The 25,494-nt window shown below is 37.5% G+C and overlaps 1 protein-coding gene across 3 annotated transcripts in view; it reads left to right on the forward strand.

The window, feature by feature from the left end:
* HELZ (helicase with zinc finger) overlaps positions 1 to 25,494 on the forward strand; it is a 174,019-nt gene that overhangs the window by 95,438 nt on the left and 53,087 nt on the right. For all 3 annotated transcript variants that reach the window (XM_074388875.1, XM_010342501.3, XM_074388876.1), the window contains 6 exons: positions 2,361 to 2,508; positions 10,559 to 10,742; positions 12,499 to 12,727; positions 20,206 to 20,410; positions 24,167 to 24,218; positions 25,026 to 25,216. In XM_074388875.1, coding sequence (XP_074244976.1) covers positions 2,361 to 2,508; positions 10,559 to 10,742; positions 12,499 to 12,727; positions 20,206 to 20,410; positions 24,167 to 24,218; positions 25,026 to 25,216 — 1,009 coding nt within the window. The remainder of the gene's footprint in view (positions 1 to 2,360; positions 2,509 to 10,558; positions 10,743 to 12,498; positions 12,728 to 20,205; positions 20,411 to 24,166; positions 24,219 to 25,025; positions 25,217 to 25,494) is intronic.

The raw sequence follows: 25,494 nt of genomic DNA on the forward strand, positions 1-25,494 counted from the left end.
TTTAAGAGAAAACTTCAGAAGTCAGAATTGTAATTTTTCATAGAATAGGGTTATTTGGGGAAAAACCCTCAAATCGTTTTCTTCCTCTACTCTCTCACAACACTTAATACAGAAGACTTTTCTGACTGAATATAGGGAATTCCTTCTCACCAACAAATAAGCAATCATTTCTGCAGGGGACACCAGCTGGGTGTCCTCCAATTCAGTTCTGACACCACCTACCCAGAAATGGTGTCCGATCCCACAGGTTGAGGGCTTAGAAGACTGCCCCTCTCTCAGCCCCCTCCAGCAGTCACAAGTCTGAGCCTTGGGAACTTCTAACCAACTGGCTTCAAGTTGAGGGTCCTACAACCCTCTCTTTGGGTCTTTGGGTTCACTTAATTTGCTGGAGTGGCTCACAGAATACATGGAAACAGTTATTTACATGTACTGGTTTATTATTAAGGATATTTATTACAAAGGATACAGATGAAGGGCATGGTATGGGAGAAAGAGCACAGAGCTGGCTTGCCCTCCCTGAGTATGCCACCCTCCAGGAACCTCCACACGTTCAGCTTTCTAGAGGCTTTCGAACCCAGTTCTCTTGAGTTTTTATGGAAGCTTTGTGAAGTCAGCATTCCTTCCCACAGAGTATAGGGTGGGACCCTCTCTGTGGTGAGTCTTAAGACCCACAGTCACTCTGGGAGGATGAGACAGGAGGTTTGCTTGAGTTCAGGAGTTTGAGTCCAGCATGAGCAACATAGGGAGACCCCCTTTCTACCAAAAAAGAAAAAAATTAGCTGGGCATGGTGGCACACACTTGTGGTCCCAGCTACTTGAGAGGCTGAGGCGGAAGGATTGCTTGAACCTGAGAGGTTGAGGCTTCAGTGACCCATGATCACGCGGTAGCACTGCAGCCTGGGTGAAAGAGCAAGACCCTATTTCAAAAACAAAAATAAGAATAAAAAGTTGGGGGAAGATTAGAGTCCTGCCTTGGGGCAATTGAAAGGAAGGCAGAAGAAGGTCAGAGACGTTCTTCTTCTTGAGACCCTATATACTCAAATTATAACAAAAGAATGTAACAAGAGCTATGACAGTTATGAGCCAGTAACTGTTGATAAAAATAATAATTATATATACATGTTAACACCACAAGGACAATTCTGGACATAATAAATATATTGACAAACAACATGATGGTTTGCTTATGTCTTTGGCTGTCTTGTTCAAGGAGTCTCCTCTCTCTAAAGGAAGAAAGAATAGAAAGGGAGGGAGATAAAAGCCATGAAGCTTATTAATAAGTTTTAAAAGATTTCTATTAGCTATAGTGTGCATCTATAAAGGTGTATATCTCAACAACCTCAATGGATTGTCACAACCGAATGCAGCATGTAACCCTAATCCCGATCAGGAGGCGGAGCGAAAGCCCCTTTGTCCTCCTTTCCAGTCACTACGCTGACCAGAAACTTACAAAAAAGTTTCGTATAATTTAATAATATTGATGATGTCAGCCATGTGAAAACTGTTTTTAGGTTTCCCTGAAAGCAATTGGATAGATGTGATTATATCTCTAAAAATGTGATTATTTTATTGTTTTCAGTCATTTACTACAGTCACTGATGAATCAAGTACTAGATGTCTTCATCAGTAAAGTGGATTCATTTTACAGTTGAAGGCTTGACTGTCTTCCAGTTGTGTACATTGTTTCAACGTCTGTATGTCTATGTGTTTGCATGTATTAGTATAATCATGGGTCTGAGAAGTGTGTCATTAGGCGATTTTGTTGTGTGAACATCACAGATTACACTAACCTAGATGGCATAGCCTACTACACATACAGGTTTCATGGTGTATATAGCCTATTGGCTTATAGGTTACAAACCTGTACAAAGCATGCTACTGTACTGAATACTGTAGGTAATTGTAAAGCAGTGGTAAGTATTTGTATATCTAAACATGGAAAAAGTATGGTAAAAATACAGCATTAGGATCTTATGGGACCATCATCACATATACTGTTGTTGACTAAATCATCATTATGTGTTACATGATTGTATGTGACCCATTTAAATAATATATATTAACCAAGGAAATATACTGGCTAGCAAATTTCCTCATAAAGTCTCATCTTGTATTGAAACTGTCATCATTTATTCCTGTTTGGGCTTCATACCTTATCAAAATCATTCCATTTAACAATGTTATGCCAGGAGCCTACTCTTGGTATTTTTGGAGAAATTCTTGGCATTGTAAGTGTTAGATGATTGGATTAAAATTAATCATGGACATAAGGCAGTATTATTAGAATTGACTGATTTTTTTTTCTTATGGGCGAAATTAATTTTGATGTAGATTTTCCCCCTTTTTGTCTTTTACTGCAGTTACACCTCTGAGCTTTTCTATGAGGGCAAACTGATGGCCAGTGGGAAGCAGCCAGCACACAAAGATTTCTACCCACTAACTTTCTTTACAGCACGAGGAGAAGATGTACAAGAAAAAAACAGCACAGCTTTTTATAATAATGCAGAGGTACCTTAATTCTTTTTGAAAATTGTTAACGTTTTCTCAGTCACGTCATCTGGTTTTGTTGAGCATTGATTTAAAGTTTTGGGTTGACATTGTATTGTGTATTGACTTCATTTACATGTAAATAGTATGTAAAGTTTATTCTTTCTTGTATAACATTGATTTGTTCAGATGAATCTCCTACAGGAAACAAAAACTTTGATTTACTTTTTGTCTTATGGTAAGACACAAAATACATGATTTCATTCAAAAGAAAAACCAACATTGTTCTCAATTAGATCATTATTGTTAGGTATCTAAAATAGACTCTGAGTAAGTTTTATAGTGCTTATGCAAATGAGTTATTTTAAATGAGTAAGACTTGAATTGCAGAATCCAAAGAGATCACACAGACCCAGACAGCAGCATTCCAATTCCATAATGTTCTCCAACTTACATAGTTCTCTTACAATTTCTGGGTTTTTATGTTCAGAGAGAATGTGAGTAGTTTGAAGGGTGAGATCAGGCAGCAGACCTAAAAAAGAGCAGTCTTCAGGGGCTAACAAACCAGAAATCCTGGGGTTAAGTCTGTCAGGAGGGAGTGGAGTTCTGGACTTCAGGAAGCCAGGAGGATGGTGGATCATTAGGGGCATGGCTCTTGATCTCCAGTCTCCACTGCCCTTGAATTCCCTGCTTTACCCATATTATATTACAAAGAAATTGCTTTTATTATGTAGTAGGAATTCATTTTTTCATTAAGACATTGCTCATGGGCCTGTAGTTAGAAGTCAGTACAAGAAAATCATTAGTACTCACTTGATAAAATCCTAGCCAAATGCAGAGAAACTTGACATTTTGTTTAGTCTGTGCCATTTAATTTTAGGAAAAGGTAAACTTTTCTTTCAATATTTGAAATATTGAAAATAACTTTAGGGGTCTCCTTTATTGTTTTTGCACTCAAGTTGGAAACCACTGGCTTAAAAATTAGCCAGGGTTATGGGTGAGAGGGATGACAGGAAGCAGAAAGCAGGGCCTGAAATGGAGAAGCCTTGGTGACCCTGCGGTGACATCAGGGATCAGAGCTGAGCCTTGAGCCTTGATCCTGAGGCTAGATTGATGTTTGCCAGAGGCTCAGTTTCTCAGCCTGGGTTACTTGTTCATTCATAGTGACCTGGTGTGTTTCCCAAGAAACCTATAAGCTATAGAATAAATAAGGTGCAGGTTCATGGACTGTCAGTTTTATTCAAAGGTGTTTTTTTTAAAAAATATATATATTTATTCATATTAAAGGAACACAAAGACAGTGCACCTTAAAGGTCATGTGACCTTTAAATATTAAGCCTGTAACTTTAGAGACATTTCAAGCCATCTTGACTTTCACCAGAGCATGGTTGTTCAGACAGTGTCTTCAGCCCCATGAGTTACTGTAGTCAAAAATTTTGAGGCACATTGCTCCAGGACTCTTTATGCAAAGGGCAAAAACTGACCGTGTTCACCTCAGCTGAATACCAGTGTAGGCATTTTGAATATTTGAATATCACTGTAGGCATATTTGGATACTAGTATGTTTGGACAGTAAGATGATTTTTAGAAGCTCCGGACTTTCCTTGATGGTATATAACTTAAAGGCAAAACTCAAATCTATTTTGTATTCTAGAACAAGCAGAGCAAGTGGCATCAGTTACATTCATAGGAGAGAAATGGTATCTTTTATAAAGATTCTGACTAATAGGAAGGCATTTGAAAATAATTTACATTCCACTGTTATGAAAATAAGATAGTCTTACATAGAGTTAAAATAAAAATGAACTTAAAAAAAGGTTGGAATTAAAAGTAAAATTCAGGAACCACAAGTTGAAGGAATACTCATAGCATTTGTGCTGTGCATAATTCTCCTTTGTTTGGGCAACATATTTTTTATTTTATATATCTTGTGCTTTGTACATCATTTGAAATTGTGTCTTCTTTCACATGCTTAAAAATGGTAGCGGGAGACTGAGAAAGATCATTCTTTTTTTCTTGATTCTGAACTTATATCCCAGAATAATGAAATGCTTTCATTTTAATGCCAAGGTGGAAAAAAAGTACAATTTAAATACTAAGCACCAAAGATATGAATTTTTTTTTTCTTGAGACAGAGTCTCCCTTTGTCACCCAGGCTGCAGTGCAGTAGTGTGATCACTGCAGCCCTGACCTCTTGGGCTCAGGTGATCTTTCAGCCTCAGCCTCCTGAATAGCTGGGACTGTGGGTACACACTACGACACCTGGATAATTTAAAAAATATATATTTTGTAAAAATGAGGCCTTACTGTGTTGCCCAAGCTAGTCTTGAATTTCTGGGCTAAAGCGATTCTCTTACCTTGGCTTCCTAAAATGCTGGGATTAGAGGTGTGAGTAACCACACTGGGCCAAGATATGGTTCTTAACTTTGAAAAATTCATCTGGAAGGGAGGAGCTATGGATAATAACCGTAAGATGGTGTGATCTGAGAGGTAGATAGAGTTGTACAGATACACAAAATGAATCCATTGGGCTTGGTGGGGACTGAGGCATAGAGGAGAACATGTTTTTTGCCTCAAATGTTTTGAGAATCTGCAGTTAACTATCTATATTTATAATTGTTATGTCTCCCTAACAGATTGACCTTTTTATCATTTTTAAATGCCCCTCCTTGGCCGGGTGTGGTGTCTCACGCCTGTAGTCCCAGCACTTCGGAGGTGGCGGTGGTTACATTGCTTGTGCTCAGAAGTGCAAGACCAGTCTAGGCAGTGTGGTGAAACCCTATCTCTACAAAAAATACAAAAGAATTAGCTGGGAGTGGTGGCAGGTGCCTTTAGTACCAGCTACTCAGGAGGCTGTGGTGGGAGGATGGCTTGAGCCAGGGAGGTGGAGGTTGCAGTGAGCTGAGATTGCACCACTGCACAGCAGCCTGGGTGACAGAGCTAGACCCTGTCTCAAAAAAGTAAGATAAATAAATATCCCTCCTTATCTGTAGTAGAATTTAGTAGAATTTTTTGTTTTAAAGTTGATTTATCTGACATTAGCATAACCATTTCAGCTTGTATAGTTGCTGTTTCCATGGTATATCTTTTTAAAAATTATTTTACTTTCATCTTATTTACATGTTTGAATCTAAAGTGCATGTCCTGTAGACAGCGTATTATTTGATCTTGATTTTTAAAAAAAGTCTGAAAATCTCTGCCTTTTTGTTTGTTTTGTTTTTGAGACAAGTTCTTGCTCTGTCACCTAGACTGGAATGCAGTGACACAATTATGGCTCACTGCAGCCTTGACTTTCCTGTGTTCAGATGATCTTCCCACCTCAGCGTCCTGAGTAGCTGGGACTACAGATGCACACCACCATGCCCAGCTAATTTTTGTATTTTTTGTAGAGATAGGGTTTTGCCATGTTGTCCAGGATGGTCTTGAACTCCTGGGCTCAAGTGATCCACCTCTCTCAGCCTCTCAAAGTTCTGGAATTACAGGTGTGAGCCACTGTACCTAGCCATCTTTGCCTTTTGATTGGGGTTTTTAATCCATTCACATTTAATGTTATTGTTAATGTGGCTGGATTTACCTTAGGCTTTTTTCTTCTGTGTCTCATGTAGTTTTTGATTTCTTGTGTCTCCTTTATTGCCGTCTTTTGTATTAAGTGCATATTTTCTAGTGTCACATTTTAATTCCTTTAATTATTCTTTCTTCATTTTTTTGAGACAGAGTCTCACTCTGTTGCCCAGGCTGGAGTGCATTGGTGTGTTCTTGGCTCACTGCAACCTTCGCCTCCCAAGCTCAAGTGATTCTTGTGCCTCAGCCTCCTGAGTAGCTGGGATTACAAGTGCCTGCCACCATGCCTGGCTAATTTTTATATTTTTAGTAGAGATGGGGTTTCACCATTTTGGCCAGGCTGGTCTCAAACTCCTACTTCAAGTGATCCACCCACATCAGCCTCTCAAAGTGCTGGGATTACAGGTGTGAGCCACCACACCTGGCCATTTCCTTTAATTATTTTTTAATTATATTTTTGAGTTATTTTCTTAGTGATTTCTTTAGGGCTTACAATATACATCTTAATTTATCAGAATCTACTTCAAATTTATACCAACTTAATTCCAATGAGATATAGAAACTATACTCCGACATAGCTCTATACCCCCTTCTTTTTTGTGCTATTATAGTATATGTAATATACCTATATGTAGCAAACTCAATACTCTATTTTTTTTTTTTTTTTTTTTTTTTGAGGCAGAGTTTCGCTCCTGTTACCCAGGCTGGAGTGCAATGGCGCGATCTCGGCTCACCGCAACCTCCGCCTCCTGGGTTCAAGCAATTCTCCTGCCTCAGCCTCCTGAGTAGCTGGGGTTACAGGCACGCGCCACCATGCCCAGCTAATTTTTTGTATTTTTAGTAGAGACGGGGTTTCACCATGTTGACCAGGATGGTCTCGATCTCTTGACCTCGTGATCCACCCGCCTCGGACTCCCAAAGTGCTGGGATTACAGGCTTGAGCCACCGCGCCCGGCCAATACTCTATTTTTTAAATTATTACTTTATGCACTTTTTAAAAAACAATTCTGAGAGAAGGATGACAAGTACATGTTTATGGAGTTTGCTATATTAACCTTCTTATATATACTGATTCTTTTCACTTCTCTTTCTGCTTTTGAGTTACCATCTGGTGTCATTTTTTACCCACCTTCTTTGTGCTGTTATTGTCAGATATATTACATTGTTATATATTATAACCTAACAATACAATTATATACATATGAGTTTATGCAATTGCTTTTTAAATCAGTTAAGAGGAGAAAGGAGAAGAAACGCATTATTATTATTATTATTATTATTATTATTTTATTTATTTTTTTTTTTGAGACGGAGTTTTGCTCTTGTTACCCAGGCTGGAGTGCAATGGCACGATCTCGGCTCACCGCAACCTCCGCCTCCTGGGTTCAGGCAATTCTCCTGCCTCAGACTCCTGAGTAGCTGGGATTACAGGCACGCGCCACCATGCCCAGCTAATTTTTTTGTATTTTAGTAGAGACGGAGTTTCACCATGTTGACCAGGATGGTCTCGATCTCTTGACCTCGTGATCCACCCGCCTCTGCCTCCCAAAGTGCTGGGATTACAGGCTTGAGCCACCGCGCCCGGCGGAAACGCATTATTATACTGTCCTCTATAATTACCCACATAATTACCTTTACCAATATACTTTATTTGTGTGGATTTGGATTACTGTCTGGTATCACTTGCTTTCACCCTGAAGAACTTCTTTAGTATTTCTTGTAAGGGGAATCTGCAAATAAGGAATTCTCTTAGGTTTTGTTTCATCTGGGCACGTCTTTATTTTGCCCTCATTTTTGAAAAGTAGAATATAAGATTATTGGTTGAATTTTTTCTTTTAGCACATTGAAATATGTTTTCCCACTGCTTTCTGGCCTCCATTATTTCTGGGGAGAAATCTTTTAGTCTTACTGGAATTTCTTTGTAAGTGGTGACTTGTTTGCTGTTTTTGATTTTAGTTTTTGATTTTAGTTTTGACTATGGTTGTCTGGGTGTGGATCTCCTTGTGTTTATCCTGCTCAAAGTTGGTGAGCTTAATTGGTGTTCCATACTTCTTTGAGGCTCTGTTCTTTCTTCTGCATTACTTTTTGTCTCTGTTCTTCAGATTGCATAACCGCTGTGTGTCTTCACATTTGCTGATTCATGCTTCTGTTAGCTCAAATCTACAGTTGACTCCTGGCAATAATTTTTCATTTCAGTGTTTTCACTTTTTTCTACTTCCTGGGGTATAAATTGCTCCACGGTGTGATCCAGCTGCCATGGATCTCTTGGCAGAGACAGAATGTTGCCAGTTTGTGAGCCTTCCTCTCACTCTCTCCTGTGCAGAACTTACAGAGCAGTTGTTGGGGAAGGACATGGAACTGTCCCTCACTGCTTGTCCCAACCTGCATCTGTCCTGTGGAGCAGGAGCTCTGCATATGCTGTGTGTCTGTATGTAATCCATGCTGCCATCCAGGTGCTTCTATCCAGCTGGTGCCACTACCAAGTGTGGGTCTTCTCCAGCGCACACCAGGGGAGGTTGGGATCTGCTGATGTTCATTGGCTGTTGAATCTACCCAGCATAGGTCCTCTGTGCTAGAAAGCTGGAGAACATGGAAACTGTCAATGGGCTGCCAAGGCCATACAGAGCTACGTAGGAAAGAGGGACTGCGCTGCCACCCGCTGTCCCAGTCCCTATGTAGCAGGAGGTGGGGGTTGGGGAACAGGCACCACCTGACTACTGCCAACTGCTTACCATAGGCCTTCTGCAGCACAGAGCTATGAAAAATGAAATCTGCCAATGTTTACTAGCTGCCCAAAGCACCTGGAATAGGTGGGAGCCAGGGAGATGGGGATTGTCCCTTGGCCGTTGAAACAGCTGTGTTTGTAAGACACAGCTGTGGGGGAGTGGGGCAGTCCCTAGCTTGCAGGCCTCAATCTTCCACTGTTCTTAGTGAGTCTTTATAGGTTTTGTTGAATAGATACATGCTTCTCGTTTTCTTTTAATCTCTTTGATTTGTCTTTAGAGACTTTGAGTGTTTGTCTTTGCTAATTTTGACCAGCTTAAAAGATGTCTGTCTGGGAGAGAGGTTTCCCAAAATGACTCATATCATCATTCTAAGTCTGTTTTTTGACTACACAACAGGAGGATAAAGTGCAGAATTGGTTGTGTGTTGCTTAGTGGTGAGAACTCTGTTTGTGGGGTGGGACGGGGAATCAGACGTGTCTCCCAACTCATCTATCCTCATATCTAACCACATGGGTAAAGATAAATTTTTCTTATTCCTTACTGCAGTAGACTCAGTATGTCTACTCTGTTTCCTGATAGTGAGGACGCCATGTCTTTAGTCTAGTTTGCTCTTCATGTTCCCTGGGTAGTCTGTGTGTTTCATGCACTTGGTGCTGTGTCATAATAACAACAGGATGACTATAGTCCTTACCTCTGTAGTTCGTTGAATTTGCTTCTGGACATGGAAACTGCTTCCTAGTCAATAACCTTCAAGTTCTTCAAAAGATGAAAATTGTCAATTTTTATTAAATATATTTAATATTATAAATTCAAATAGTTATTGTTAGTAATAAAGAAATGATGTACTGAAAGACATTTTAAAAGATATCTCCTTCCTCTGTATGCCCCTGGACTTTTGACTAGACCCTCTATTGTGCTTGCCTTATATTTTTTATTGTGACTCTCTTGTCTAAATAAACTGTAAGCTCTTCTTAGTAAGTAGCAGGCGAGGAACATGTTTTATTAAGTTTTGTATCTTCTGCACTGTGCCAAACATTGAAACTGTTTGATCGGTTCATTGAATTAAAATAGAACAAACTATCCTAAAAACCCTATCGTACTCCAATAAATGGAATCTCAAAAATTCAGCTGCATAAACTGTGGCATTGCTTTATTATTGCAAAGTTAATGAAATGGCTTGGCTGGACTTGTACCACTAGCAGGCCTTGAATTCTGAAAGTCTGTTTCTCTGATCCAGATGTGGCCTAGTCCCAACTGTGGTTTGGTGTCAGTTGATGGCTGTTGGCTGGTCTGCTTGGTTATATCAGTGAAGAAGGGGACAGTGTTAGACCTTGTACTGCTGGTACTTGGTGATGTCACTGATGACAGGAAGCTTTCCTGTTGGTTGGTTAGTTTCATTGGCCTGATCTGGAGAGAGTGGACTGAGGATTCCTGGGGCTATGAGGACTTGCTTTCCCTGGTATCATGGCCACTCCCTGTCTTTTTCCCCATACAGGAACTTGAGCTTGTTCCTCCCTACACAGGAACTTGGGGGCCAATAGCATTATCTCTGATTTTCTTGTTTCCACTGGTTTTATTATTGGGAAATTTTACTGTTTAAAATGTAAAGGAAAAATTTGCATTGTCACTCTGTTCACATCAGCAAAGCGTTACTCCCATTTAGAGCTAGTTTTTCTAAATGGCATCTGCTAAAATGGGATCCTTTATAATCTGTTTCAGTGATCATATTATTTTCTCCAAACATTGGTGATAACTTTAATATGTGTGTGTGTGTTTGTTTAAAGGTGTTTGAAGTGGTGGAACGCGTAGAAGAGTTAAGAAGGAAGTGGCCAGTAGCGTGGGGGAAGTTAGATGATGGCAGTATTGGTGTGGTGACTCCATATGCTGATCAAGTGTTTAGAATACGTGCTGAACTTCGAAAAAAGAGATTATCTGATGTTAATGTAGAAAGGGTGCTAAATGTTCAAGGTAAGTATTAATTGAAATGAATTAAGTCATTCAAATGCTTAAATCTAAAGTGTGTTCACATCAGATTTTTAATACTCAAGATCTCTTTTCTGAAGAAGCACTTATGTGCTCATTTCCTATCAAGTTCTTTAATGCGAAGTTTAGCAATTAAAGGTTGAACTCATTTACATGTTTATTAAATTTTTATATCCAAATAAAGTAAGTATTAACAAATATACCTTTTCTGTGACCATAATTGTATAAATGCCACATGGTATGTGTGTGCTGTGAATTACAGTCACAATAGCATATAACACTTTCTGCTCTTATACTGTATCTGAGGATGAATTTCTTCATAAAGATTTTTATCTATAGACTTTTCTGAGTTTATAGTTAACAGCAACTCTTTTAAATTATCTTCATGTAATGAATGGCTATAAAATTTGTGCTTTTAAATATATGAAGCAACACTTAATATGTCAACTCTAAATGAAGCCTAATCCAATGTTAGGTTTTAGGATGATACCAGTAGTAAGAGTAATACATAGCGGTCAGATTGTGGGGCAAAAAGTAGTTCCACTGTACCATGTGTTGTCCAGATTATACAGAATTTAGATGAGCATTTTAGAAAGAACATTAGGAGCAAATTAGAAAGCACTCAGAGGAGACTTAGGGTAATGAATGGTCTAGAAACTGCCATGTGAGTCAGGAATGGTTGAAAAAACTAGGATTGTTTGACCTAGAGAAGAGAAGACTAAGGACTGACATCCACACTGTATTGAGGTTTGTCATAGGGTAAGAGAATAGATACGTTACTATATAAAGCACGTCAGATAAAATATAATACACCTAGACTTTCTGTAGACTTCCTTATGAAAGCAGCTGTGCCTGCCCTCATTGGCCAGAGACTAGATAACTGCTTCAGCAAAGGGTCCTTGTATTGGGCGGAACCTGGGACTAGATAGTCTTTAAGGTTGGTTCCAGCAGTATTATTTAAAAAAATTTTTATGGTGGTAAAAGATAATATAACATAAAATTTACCATTTTAACCATTTTTATCAACGTTAAGTTCTGTGGCATTAAGTTCGTTTACATTATTGTGCAACAGTCATCGCCATTCATCTCCAGGACTTTATCTTTCCAAACTGAAACTCTATATGCATTAAATGACCCATTCCTCCTTCTCTCTTGGCAGTCACCCTTGTACGTTCTTTCTCTGTGAATTTGACTCTTCTAGCTACCTCATACAGATGGAATTATATAGTATTTGTCCTTGTATGACTGGTTTATTTCACTTAGCTTAATGCCTTCAAGGTTCGTTCATGTTGTAGGATGTCTCAGAGTTTCATGCCTTTAGGAGGCTGAATAATCTATTGAATGTATATGCCACATTCTGTTAATCCGTTCATCTGTCCAGGGATACTTACTTGTGTTGCTTCCACCTTTTGGCTATGGTGAATAATGCTGCTGTGAACAAGGATATACCAGCATCTGTTTGAGTGGCTCCTTTCATTTCTTTTGAAGATGTACTTAAGCATGGAATTACCGGATCGTGTGGTAATTCTATGTTTAATTTTTTGAGGAAGTGCCACATTATTTTCCACAGCAGCTGTACCATTGTACATTCTCACCAGCAGTGCATAAGGGTTTCAGTTTTGCCACATCTTCGCCAATGTTTGTCATTTACAAATTACATTTTTTAAAATGCAATGCTTTTATTAATATCAGTGGTTCAGAATGACAATCTTAAGTCTTTTCTTAAAAATTTTCTTTGTAGGAAAGCAGTTCAGAGTTTTGTTTCTTAGCACAGTACGTACAAGACATACTTGTAAACATAAACAGACACCAATTAAAAAGAAAGAGCAACTTCTGGAAGATTCCACAGAGGACTTAGATTATGGTTTTTTATCTAACTACAAGCTTCTCAATACTGCCATCACAAGAGCACAATCCCTGGTTGCTGTGGTGGGTGATCCCATTGCTCTGTGCTCTATTGGAAGATGCAGGTAATTATGTGTTACTGATTGAGACACTAAAGGGGAAATGTGACATGATTTGTATACCTATGTGTACATTCATATGACCTTCTGGATAATTAAAATCAGGTTTATTATAGCCTGATATCCAAAGGGAACACGAAAGCATATTACTTTGGATCTATTCATTGTATGCATAATTGTTTATTCATTGAGCCATTATTCAAGAGATATTTCCTGAGTGCCTTCTAGCTTCTAAGCACTCTTCTAGCTGCTGAAGATACATCTGTGAACAAAATAGACAAAGATCTCTGCCCTTGTGGGGCTTACATTTTACTGATGAGGAGAGGAAGATTATAATAAACTAAATAGGAATATTGTATAATATTTTACATGGTAAGTTGAATGGAAAAGAAATAAAACATTAAGGGGAATTGGAAGTGATGGGGATGGGACAGACTGGCTTGTGATTGTAAATATCGTGGTGAGAGCAGACCTCACTGAGAAGCTGACTTTGGAAATGAGGGAGTAAGGTATGAGGCTATCTGGGGTAAAAGTGCTCCAGGAAAAAGCAACAACTAGAGCAAGGATCCTGAGCTGGTTTCATGTGTGTATATGTCTTTGATGTATATTAACTTTTGTATCCCTTAGTGCCTCACTTTCCCCCCTTCATTGTAATAATTTTTGATGAATTTCCTTCTGTAGTCGTGCTCTCTTAAGGTTTCTCAATGTAGATAATTCTTTGTATCTGGTTAATCCAGAAGATCTTAACATTAAAGGGGTTAGAAGTAGTCATTACTTGTCTTTCGATAGGATTGTTAGTCCTTTCATTAGACTTTAGTTTTAAGGAACAATTTCTACTAAATATGGTTAAAATATCAACCTACACACAAATTTTTTTTTTTATACACTTGTGACTTATACCAGTTAATCGGAATTTTAACTGTACGAAGCCAGTAATGGAAGATTTGGCCTTCTGAGTACTGAATAACTGTGTTAGCATTAAAAAAAAAAAAAGCACTTGAACAGATATTTATAATATTCTTTTGTGAAAAAGAAAGAAATACACTAGGGATTACTTAAAATTTTATAAGTATGCTAGTACCTGTCATAGGAAGTTCAGAATAGTAAACAGAGATGTAGATAGTCCTGAATCTGTCTTGGGTAATTATTTCTTTTTGATATGTTAGAATTAAAGTAGACAAAACTATTAGGACATGGCACTCTTTAAATCAGGTTTTTTTCTTGCAATATAGATAATGACAGCACTTTATTATCTATTTTTGTATTCTAGCAGGAAGCAAAATTCTATGAGAAGGGAGACTATTTGGGATCTGTAAGAATAAATTCATGTATTAGAATTTAAGATCCTTCAAAAAGTTAATATCCTTTATAGGGGAAAGCTATCATTAAAGGAATCAATTAGAGTTTTAATTGATGAAAAAAATTTTTTTTTAAGAAACAAAGTTTGAAGGGTCTGTGACTTACTTATCTATAAACAATTCTATTGTAACATCTTTAATTTCATACTTTAAAAATATATTGCCATGCATTTGTAGTCACTAATGACAAAAAATTGGAAGGGGGAGAGTATTTTTTTTTTTTTCTGAGATGGAGTTTTCTTCTTGTTGCCCAGGCTGGAGTGCAATGGCACGATCTCGGCTCACCGCAACCTCCGCCTCCTGAATTCAAGTGATTCTCCTACCTCAGCCTCCCGACTAGCTGGGATTACAGGCATGCACCACCATGCCTAGCTAATTTTTTTTTGTATTTTTAGTAGAGATGGGATTTCTCCATGTTGGCCAGGCTGGTTTTGAACTCGCAAACTCAAGTGATCTGCCCACCTCATACTCCCAAAGTGTTGGGATTACAGGCCTGAGCCACCACACCCAGCCAAGACTATCTTAATTCTAAGTTACAAACAAATAGAAGAACCAAGTATATCAAGGAGTCTACTAATTTGGCTTCTATCCTAAGAATTTACTTTATTTACTTTACTAGTCATTGAAAGTATATTTGGTTAGAATGTTGCTTGTGGTATTTTACCATTTTTGCATATATTTATTATTTGATAAGTGAGACAGCACATACAATTTGATTAGAATGGAATATGTTAAGGCACATGTATAGATTGGGACATGTTGAAAACAGCTAGAAACTATTAGGGGAATAAATGGATCTAAGAATAGTGTTCTGGCCAGGTGCAGTGGCCCACACCTGTAATCCCAGCACTTTGAGAGGCCCACATGGGTAGATTGCTTGAGCTCAGGAGTTTGAGACCAGCCTGGGCAACATGGGAAAACATTGTCCCTAAAAAAATTACAAAATTTAACTGGGTATGGTAGCATGTGCCTATGGTGACAGCTACTGAGGAGGCTAAGGTGGGAAGATCATTTGAGCCCAGGAGGTCGAGGCTATAATGATCATGCCACTGCACTCCAGCCTGGGTAACAGAGCAAGACCCTGTCTCAAAGAAAATTTGAAAAAGAATAGTGTTAAGCCACATTAGTTTTGGGCTCTCCTTATAAATAACTCCAAATATATTTACCAACCTGAATATTTTTACAGAAACCATTACACCTTTCTTATAGAGTCATGTTATGCTGTGAATTGCATGAGATCAGCATTTTTGTCCATTCTCTGACAGAAATCATTACTTTCTTAGAGCAAATGGTTGAATAATTCTTCCTGACACCATGCTCTCAGAATTATCCAGGGCTAATTTTTAACTTCAAAGCTGAGTCTACTGTTGCCTGTTTCTTACTGCTCAGCTGGGAAGTGTCAAGGAATACACATTGATAAGCTAAGCAGAATATTTTCAGGGAAGTAAATATATTGTGTTAAGTGAAAAAAATTATCTGCTTTATTTGTCCAGTTTAATTATGACTATAGCCCAAGAATTGATAGTTGGGACATATGGATATTTAAGCTTAAATCTCACTAATTTAATTTTATGTTAATTTAATCTCACAATACAAGTAAACTCAAGAGTACATAACGTGATTCTTGGGTCCTGGAAAATGGAAGAGTGAGTTCTTTGTAGTTTGAGTTCTTTAGGACTGTTCTGCTTTTTTCATTTAATATTTTCACAAAAACTAATATATTCCCAAATATCAGTCAAGTTTTTAAGGAATACTTACTGTGTATATTATACCAATTCAGAAGCGCCAGTCAGTTCTATATTCTTTTTTGTTGTATTTTTAAACAGATTTTTTTTCTGTTAATCCAAAGTGGATATAGTGAAGATCCTCCCTCTCTCTCTCTCTCGCCAAGCTAACAAATATTAATAGAGTGGCTGCTGTTTATTGACAGCTTTCTTTGTGCCAGGTGCTGGTTTATGTGCTTTGCACACATAAACCATCCTCCTAATCACCCTGTAATGTGGGTATTTTATTTGCATTTTAAATGGGCAGCCTGATTGAGAGAGTTTCAGTTGCCCAGGGTCACATAGCTATTATGTGGTTCACTCAAACAGATGTCAGTTTGACTTCAAAACCCACGTTCTGCTCTCTGGTTATGCTGCCTTTCCCGGAAGTGATGGATATGCTCAGATAAATCTGCATGGAATGGCAGGAGGCTAAGAGGAGAGTGATAACATTTCCTCAAGCCCAGGCATTTGGAGAAGGTCTTCTCTTGAGCCGAGTTTCTTCATTGGCACATTTTATTTACTCTGTGAAATATAAACATATTTCATGTATGTGTAGAGTTATATGTAGATGTGTACACACATGTACACTACACACACACACACACACACACACACACACACACACACTCTGACCTAAGGGTACCAAGCGATTTTTTTAGTGTTTTATCAGTGATCCTAGAAGTAAGGTTAACAGAAAGAAAACCAAACTTTGTGTTGTTCAGGCAGTGATTAAAAATAAGGTTACATCCTTTGAAATGCGTAAGATTATATTACAGTGTAATACACACTTGGGTTTTTAAACCAATAGTACTAAAAAAATGGTTGACAGGATATTATATTAACATTTTAGGAAGGTGGCTGAGAATTGATGAAGCCTTTAGATAACCATAGTGGTGAATTCTTGTCCTCGTTCTAACATGATCTTTCAGTTATATTCAGAAATGATTCATAATTTTATATATTGTACTTCGGTAAGATATTGGGGAGTTCAAGGGCCAACGTAAAGAGAAAAAAGGAAAAATTTCAGCTTTAAAACTAAGAATTTTTAGCCGGGCGCGGTGGCTCAAGCCTGTAATCCCAGCACTTTGGGAGGCTGAGGCGGGTGGATCACGAGGTCAAGAGATCGAGACCATCCTGGTCAACATGGTGAAACCCCGTCTCTACTAAAGGTGCAAAAAATTAGCTGGGCATGGTGGCGCGTGCCTGTAATCCCAGCTACTCCGGAGGCTGAGGCAGGAGAATTGCCTGAACCCAGGGGGCGGAGGTTGTGGTGAGCCGAGATTGCGCCATTGCACTCCAGCCTGGGCAACAAGAGCGAAACTCCGTCTCAAAAAAAAAAAAAAAAAAACCTAAGAATTTTTGAAGGAAAGAAGCATTTTCCTGAAGGTTTAGAGGTGAGACACAAATGTCTTTTCAATAATAAGGAATGATAATAATAGTAGTGCTGGTGCCCACTTTGCACATGAAGAAACTGAGGTATAAAGAGAGGTTATGTAATCTGCAGGAGTTCACACAGCTACTGAATGACAGAGTCAAGATTTCAGGCTAGTTCTAGCATATGCTTTACCATTTTGTTATATCAATGTGCCAAAAAAAACCAAGAGTCAGATTTAACATGCAAATTTCAGGTCACTTTTGGAACCAGTTTAACTTGATTAACTTATGGTAAGTACTTAATGTTACTTCTAAATTGATTTATACTTTAACTCGAAGGCTACTTCTTTGAAATCCCTGGAATCTTCTTGTAGACAGACTGTCTCTAGCTTTTTGTGAAATATGAGGTTGTTTGAAGATTCTGCTTAACTCAGTGTTACTTCAAATTCTGTTCATTGCAGTCAAGGTCAGTGAGGTGATATAGGAACAGGGTATGGAATTTTTAAAGGTAGCTTAAAAATAGAGCAAGTTCTAGCATTTTGGCTATGTAAGCTGGAAATGAAAAATGTAATAAGAATTGATATTAAAAATTGAGCTAAAGGCTGGGTGCAGTAGCTCATGTCCATAATCTTAACACTTTGAGAAGCCAAGGAGGGAGGATTACTTGAACCCAGGAGTTTGAAACCAGCCCTGGCATCATAGTGAGACCCCATCTCTATAAAAAAAAAAAAAATTAAAAAAATTAGCCAGGTGTGGTGGCATACACCTTTAGTCTCAGCTACTCTGGAGGCTGAGGTGGGAGGCTTTAGCCAAGGAGTTCAAGGTTACAGTGGGCTCTGATCATGCCACTGCCTTCCTGCACTTTAGTCTGAGTGACAGAGCATGACCCTGTCTCTAAACAAAACAAAAAACTGAACTAGACAGAGTAAAAGTCAATCCATTCTTCTTGGTGTTTTGCTTTGTTTTGAAGTCCAACACAAACATGAAGTGCCAGTCTATGAAACTGATACTTTATCAGTTAGACTAAAAAGAATTTTCTTTTGAATATAGTATATAGTAGAATTATATTGATAAATATTCATGCAGTTGAATATTGTGGCTGTTCTTACTAAAGGGTGGGAAAGTTGATGGATTTTAGATCCTGAGTGCTATATAAGATAGTCCTTTCTTATATTTTCTCATGTTATGATGAGAAAAAAAGCATGGTTCCTCAGTGGGATTCTTAAAAATAAAGGGCAGCTTTTCAGTGTGCGTTTCTTGGCAACACACATTTCCAGCACCTATGTGATGTCTTGCTAGCCTTAGTCTTCTGGTCAGAAGTACGTATTTAATGTTTCATTTTTATTTTTTCTGTCGTTTAGGTCTAAAATTTTTTCTGAACTAATTATTTTTTGTTTATTCCATTTAAAATTTTTTACTTTTTCTTATTAAATTTTTTTTTCAACAGCTTTATCGGTACAGGTGGTTTTTGGTTACATGGATAAGTTACAGAGTAATCAAGTCTGGGCTCCTAGTGTTCCCCTCACCTGAATAGTGTAGATTGTACCCAGCCGGTGGTTTTTCATTCCTTACCCCCTCCCACCCTCCTGCCTTCTGAATCTCCAATATCTCGATTCATTCCTTAAACTCATCTTCAAGAAACTAGGAAAGATGGATAGAAGGCATATATAAGAGAAGCATAGTTTGAAATTAAACTCTGCAAAGTTTTATGAATATAGTAATAACCCAATTCCCATTCATATACTAACTTTTATAATATAAACCTTTTCACTTATGCTTCTTTAAGCCAACTTGATTACCTGCTGTCCACGTGGACACAAGAATACCAACTTGGGAAGAAACCATATCACATATCTTTTTTTTTTTTTTTAAAGATGGGGTTTCACCATGTTGGTCAGGCTGGTCTTGAACTCCCGACCTCAGGTGATCCGCTTGCTTTGGCCTCCAAAGTGCTTGTATTACAGGCGTGAGCCACCACGCCCGGCCTCACATATCTTTCATAGCATAATAAAACATTATTTTAACCTCTCTTTTAAACATAGGTATGCATATTTATAATAGTCATTTAAAATGTAAAAACTTTTTATGTTGTCTTTTGTAATATGTATTTAATAATTTTAATATTTAGAAATCAATTTTCAAACCTCTAGAACAACAGCATACCAATGCAACAAGTTTTGAATGTATTTTTCTCCTTTAGTACTTACTAATTTGATTAAGAAATGAATAACATTAAAATTAGCATTCCAACTTCCTATACTTTTCATAATTCATTTAACACATAATAGTATAAGTTGTGCCTGTGACAAGCATCTGTTAATTAAGAGAAAAATACAGGATAGCTGGTTATTTCTTAAGAATCCTCATAAGGATTAGCTACTTTGTGGCTCAAATTTATGTCCTGAGTTGGCTTTTCTTAGTCATCTAACACTGGGATACTTTGGCCTTATAATTTAAATACACACACACACACACACACACACACACACACACACACACACAGAAGGACATACAGGTGTGTATATATGTATATATACATGTATCTGTATGTATACATCTGTATATAAATTATAATTCATGTTGAATTATATATATAGTATATATATGTATGTAGTAAGTATATCTAGAGTACATAATTTCTTTGAAATGAGTTGGCATCAATTTGGAAAGCATTTGTGGGTAATAAAAAACATCATTTTGAATTAGTGTGGATAGGTGAGCATTGATCATATTACTTGCATTGATGAACCAAAGTTAATGGAGAGCCTGTTTTATATGTACTATAATACAAGGTATGACTACACTTTCAAAATCAAACTTCTGGAGTCTTGTGATCTGGTAGAAAGATTGTATCTCAGTGATAGTCAGATGACTGTTGGGTTTAAGGATTTGGGGTTGGGGTGGAATATGAAATTTTCTTTAGTTACCTACATTCAGTGATCTCATCCATTGAATTGTAAACTTATCTTCTAAATCCTTTCTGTAGGAAATTCTGGGAACGGTTTATTGCCCTGTGTCATGAAAACAATAGCCTACATGGAATCACTTTCGAACAGATCAAAGCTCAGTTAGAGGCTTTAGAACTAAAGAAGACATACGTGTTGAATCCACTGGCACCTGAATTTATCCCCCGGGCTCTAAGACTGCAGCATTCAGGAAGTACCAACAAACAGCAGCAATCACCACCCAAGGTAAAGCCTCTGTTAATGAAATTGAAGAGGTTAAAGGGAGAAAACAGCGCAGAAGTGCCAAAGGTTTATTGGGCTGCAAGTTACTTTAAGTGTTGGAATTGAAGGTTACATTTGGCGGCAAGCGGTTTCTGCAAGGAACTTGTTTAGTTTGAACATGTAAGTGAAAATACAGTATGGTGTTTAGCCATGCTTAATGTTATAATCATTCTCAAACAATTTTTAATACCCGATAACTCCTGATATCATTTATATAAAATAACCTTCTAATCCTCTCTACTGATAGAGTTGTTTTAGTGAGATGTGAATAAAACAAAGAAGTTTAAAAAAATTACCACAGTTATTAAAACGTCCTTATATTCTTCATAAGGAATAATGTTAACAATAACAATATTTATATACAGAAAATAATTCTGAACCTTTCCTGATGACCGGTTCATTTGAAGTGGTATTTGACAAAGTAAAAAAATTTGACTGACTTCTTGAAGATGACTTCAATTGATTTGGACCCATTTTTCTTGTAGAGAAGCATTCCAGTCAGAGGGAGTAGAGCAGGGGTGTCAAGGCCATTTCCACTTTTGAATGATAGTTATTTTGAACAGAGACAGCTGGCTTGTTTGCTAGAGGGCCTGAAAAAAATGCTTATGGTTACCATCTAGAAAAGAAAGTTCTGAGACTGGAATGTTTAGTATTTGTTCCAGGTGTTTTTGTTTTATATTTATAATCATCAGCATACTAAAGTTACCGATAAGAATTAAAAGAGTATGTCAGTTTTGAGCTTCCTTTAAAAAATTTAATTTTTTTTTTTTTTTTTTTTTTTTTTGAGAAAGAGTCTCTGTCGCCCAGGCTGGAGTCCAGTGGCACAATCTGGGATCACTGCAACCTCCACCTCCTGGGCTCATGCAGTCTTCCTGCCTCAGCCTCCTGAGTAGCTGGGACTGCAGACAAGTGCCACCATGTCCAGCTAATTTTTTTTTTTAATTTGTTTTTTAGTAAGACGGGGTTTCGCCATGTTGGCCTGGCTGGTCCCAAACTCCTGACTTCAAGTGATCTGCCCGCCTTGGCTTCCCAAAGTGCTGGGATTACAGGCTTGAGTCACTGCGTCTGGCCTGCTACATTATTATTTTGTGTATAAGCTACCAAACACTGTATATTTCATATAAACTAAGTAAATTTACTATTCTGTTGCTTTATGCTAAATCAAAATACAAATTACAGTGACTGGAGGATTCTATCCTATATTGAACCATGTAGAATGCTGTATTATACTTATAGATATGCCACTGTCTTTTTACTGCATAGGCCCCAATTTGCTTTTTTATTTAGTATACTACATAGCACCCATAGTGCTGATATATATTGTCTGGTGTGCTTCCAGCTTTACAGTACAGTATAGGATTATCCTAGATTATGGTTACTGTTTTTATTAGTTTCCTGTTGCTACTATAGTGAATAAGCACAAACATAGTAATTTAACACAAACAGATTACCTGGCAATTTTATGAGTCAGATGTCTGGACTGGCTTGGTTGGTTTCTTCGCTCTGGGCTTCTCAAGGCCGACATCAAGGTATTGACTTTCTGGGCTCTTATCTGGAAGCTCTGGAAAGAATCTCCTTCCAAGATCAGGCAGGTTGTTGGTAGAATCCAGTTCCCTGTGGTTATAAGACTAATGTCCTTGTTTCCTTGGCGACTGTCAGCTAGGAATCATTCTTAACTTCTAGAGGCTTCGTACCGGTTCTCAACTGTGTCCCCTACATCTCAGAGCCAGCAATGGTGCATTGAATCCTCCTCTCCCTGGGAATCTCTCTTCCTCTTCCGCTGTGTCTCCCTTACTCCAACCAGAGAAATGTCTCTGCTTTTAGGGCTCCTGTGATTAGATTGGGCTCACCCAGATGATCCAGGATAATCTCCCTATTTTAAATCTGTAACTTTAATTAATATTCACAGAGTCCCATTTGCCACATAAAATATTCACAGGAGCCAGGGATTAGGATATGGGCCTCTTTGCAGGGGCCGTTCTGCGTGCCACACTGACTAAATTGCTGTGTTTCCTTCACATGCTAAGCAGTTGTCCCTGCTTGTTGAGTCATTAGCAAATTAGTGATCGATCTGGAGGATAAGAAATCTAAATGGTTTGTCACCCTTTTGGAACTGCCTTATCTGCTGTCTGTGTCACTGGCTCTCCTTTCTTCTGTCAGCGTGTGTGCTACTGGCTGTTCTTGTCTCTTCTAATTGCTCCTGCCTCTCATCTTCTACTTCTGCCATCTTGATGTTTGCCCTTTTCTCTTTTTTTCTGTATGCTTTTCTTATTTCTTCTCTATTCCTCAGAAGTTTTTTCTTCATATAGCTGGTGCCAATCACTGTGCACCTTCTTTCTCTTGAGGTTAATGGACTGAGTATGATTTGGGGGGGGTCTTTTTTCTGATTTTATGAGACTTTTTTTTTTTTATTACTTTCTGACTTTAGCTGCCCTTCCTCACTCATAACCAATTGACCTTAAACCTTCAGTGTTCACTGCTGAACTGAATATTTGCTCTTTCTTTTTTTTTTTTTTCCTTTTTGTGGAGAACGGGGTCTCGCTATATTGCCCAGGCAGGTCTCGAACTCCTGGGCTCAAGCTATCCTCCCGCCTCTGCCTCCCTAAGAGCTGGGATTACAGGCGTGAGCCACAGCGCCCGGCTCTTTCTAACAGTTAGATAAGTAGCTAAGTCAAACATCATTATATTTTTGCTTTAGTCAGGAATGAATTTTTATTCCTGCTGTAGATATAATTGTGTCTTTAGTTTTCAGATATAATTTACAAATTTACAAGTTTGTGTGTGTCTAAGGGTAAGTTGCATAATATGCTACTTTTCCTCAGTTGGCTTGATATGTGTTGCTTTTAGCCCATGGGAAGAGAGGATTTTTTTTTTTTAATCCAGAAATTCAGAACCATTGTCTCTTCAAATATTGTTTCTGTCCAGATGTCATCATTCTTAATGGTAGGCTAAATACACCATTATGTGAATTTGCTATTGCTTATTTAATAAATCCTTCACTGATGGACATGTGCATTGTTAACATTTGTGACACACATAAACCATGCTGTCTGTGCCCAAATTCATGATTACTTCATTTGGATAAATTTCTCGAATTGCAATTACTGGGTTAGCGTATGTACATTTTTGATGCTGTTGATGTGTATTTCCAAATTGCTGTCTAACAGTGAACTGGATTCTCTCTCAAGCAAATGATGACCGGGCCCCTTTTTCTGTTTTTTGTTTTTTTTCAAGTAGATGTACTTTAATATACCATGAGTTATACTCAAAATATGATAAACCCCAAGCCATATTTACATTCTTTTTACTGCTTTAAAGGTTCTCATCCTCAAGAATTGAAGATTAACATTTTTCCTTTGAAAAACAACTTCTTGTGATTTGTTACAAAATGTATAGAGAAACTGCAATTCTATTCCTGCCAAGGAATAGAATTTTAAGTCATGTTGATTGCATATTTCATTTTAATGAAAAATGTTTTTTAAAAATACGCTTAATTTGAAACTGAGAAAACTTTAGGCCCAGCAATATTATTTGAGATGGCTGTGACCTATGTTTAAAAAGAAAATTGGCTCAAAGCAGTCTAATGGTTATTACAGACTCACAATTTTTAGATTTTAATTATTGATGTATACATTAATTTTCATATGGTTAGAAAAATGGTTATTGTTTTCTAATATTAAACATGCTTAAATTATCATACATTTGTGTTTTTCTTTAAAGGGGAGAGGTCTTCATCATACCCAGAATGATCACTTCCAGAATGATGGAATTGGTAAGTGGAAAATTACCCTATGAAAACTTGCTTTTATGATGTAAGATATTTTTCCCAAATTTCATCACAAGAAAGAGGAGGCTGGGGAAATGGTTTCTCTCTCTCTCTCTTTCTCTCTCTGACACACACACACACACACACACACACACACACACACACTTTGGAACCTCACTTCATTCTTCAACACTTAGGGTTTTATCAGTGCATTGATATGTTATTTCTGAAAAGGGGTGATTTTGTAGGTATGCATGTACATACCCAGAGGTTTTGAGGAAAAACATTTAAGCCTTTTATGCAACGTAAGTTTTCAGAAAATATTTATATCCTACAAATGTCAGGTCCTAAAAGTTTCAAGATAAAAAATTTACTTTAATGATTTTAAATATTGCATAGTTATGCTTTTAAAATAATAATTCTTAACTTTCATATGGTATGTGGTTCTGTTAAAACTGCAAGGTAAAACTTTATTCTGAACAGTTGTATACTCTTTAGACAGAAGACTGTTTATTAGGAGTGTGTGCATAGCTTACTCTCTTGGAAGACCCATCCTGGGTTCCTCAGAAAACATTTAAAATTATGCTAGTTTATAAAAGGAATACTTTGTATAACTCATGTTAATTTTAGGGAGCACTATAAAATGGTTATTTTTTTGTAATATGCTTTACTTTTTCACACTGATGATTCTTTGATGATAAGATATCTTAGGCAAACCTGGGAAATATATTTTGCTGTTGAATAATTTAAATTATTTTTTCTAGATTACTATATACAGCTATTGAGTGCATCCTTTTTCTGTTTATTTTTCAGTTCAGCCCAATCCTTCTGTACTTATTGGCAATCCTATTAGAGCATATACTCCTCCACCCCCTCTTGGACCTCATCCAAATTTGGGAAAATCTCCAAGCCCTGTTCAAAGAATAGATCCTCACACTGGGACAAGTATTCTCTATGTACCCGCTGTCTATGGAGGGAATGTAGTTATGTCGGTGCCTTTACCTGTAAGTGGACATTTGAAATACTTTCTGTTGAATCAAATAAAATAGAGTTCACTAAACTGGTGCTAATCCCAAATAGTATTCTGCCAACCTCTTTTTTTAAAAAAACCTTTTGATGCCCATAATCTTTTTTTTTAAAGCAACTGTTAACCTCTAACTTTTAAATTGGAAATAACCAAAAAAATGTGAAATGTTGCTTACAGTTTGTTGTTAGGTTGCTAGTGACTGTGAAGAAATTATATTTTGATTTAGAAACCTTTGTAATCTTTTTTGTTTTGTTT

Source organism: Saimiri boliviensis, chromosome 17, assembly GCF_048565385.1.
Source record: "Saimiri boliviensis isolate mSaiBol1 chromosome 17, mSaiBol1.pri, whole genome shotgun sequence".
Taxonomy (NCBI): domain Eukaryota; kingdom Metazoa; phylum Chordata; class Mammalia; order Primates; family Cebidae; genus Saimiri; species Saimiri boliviensis.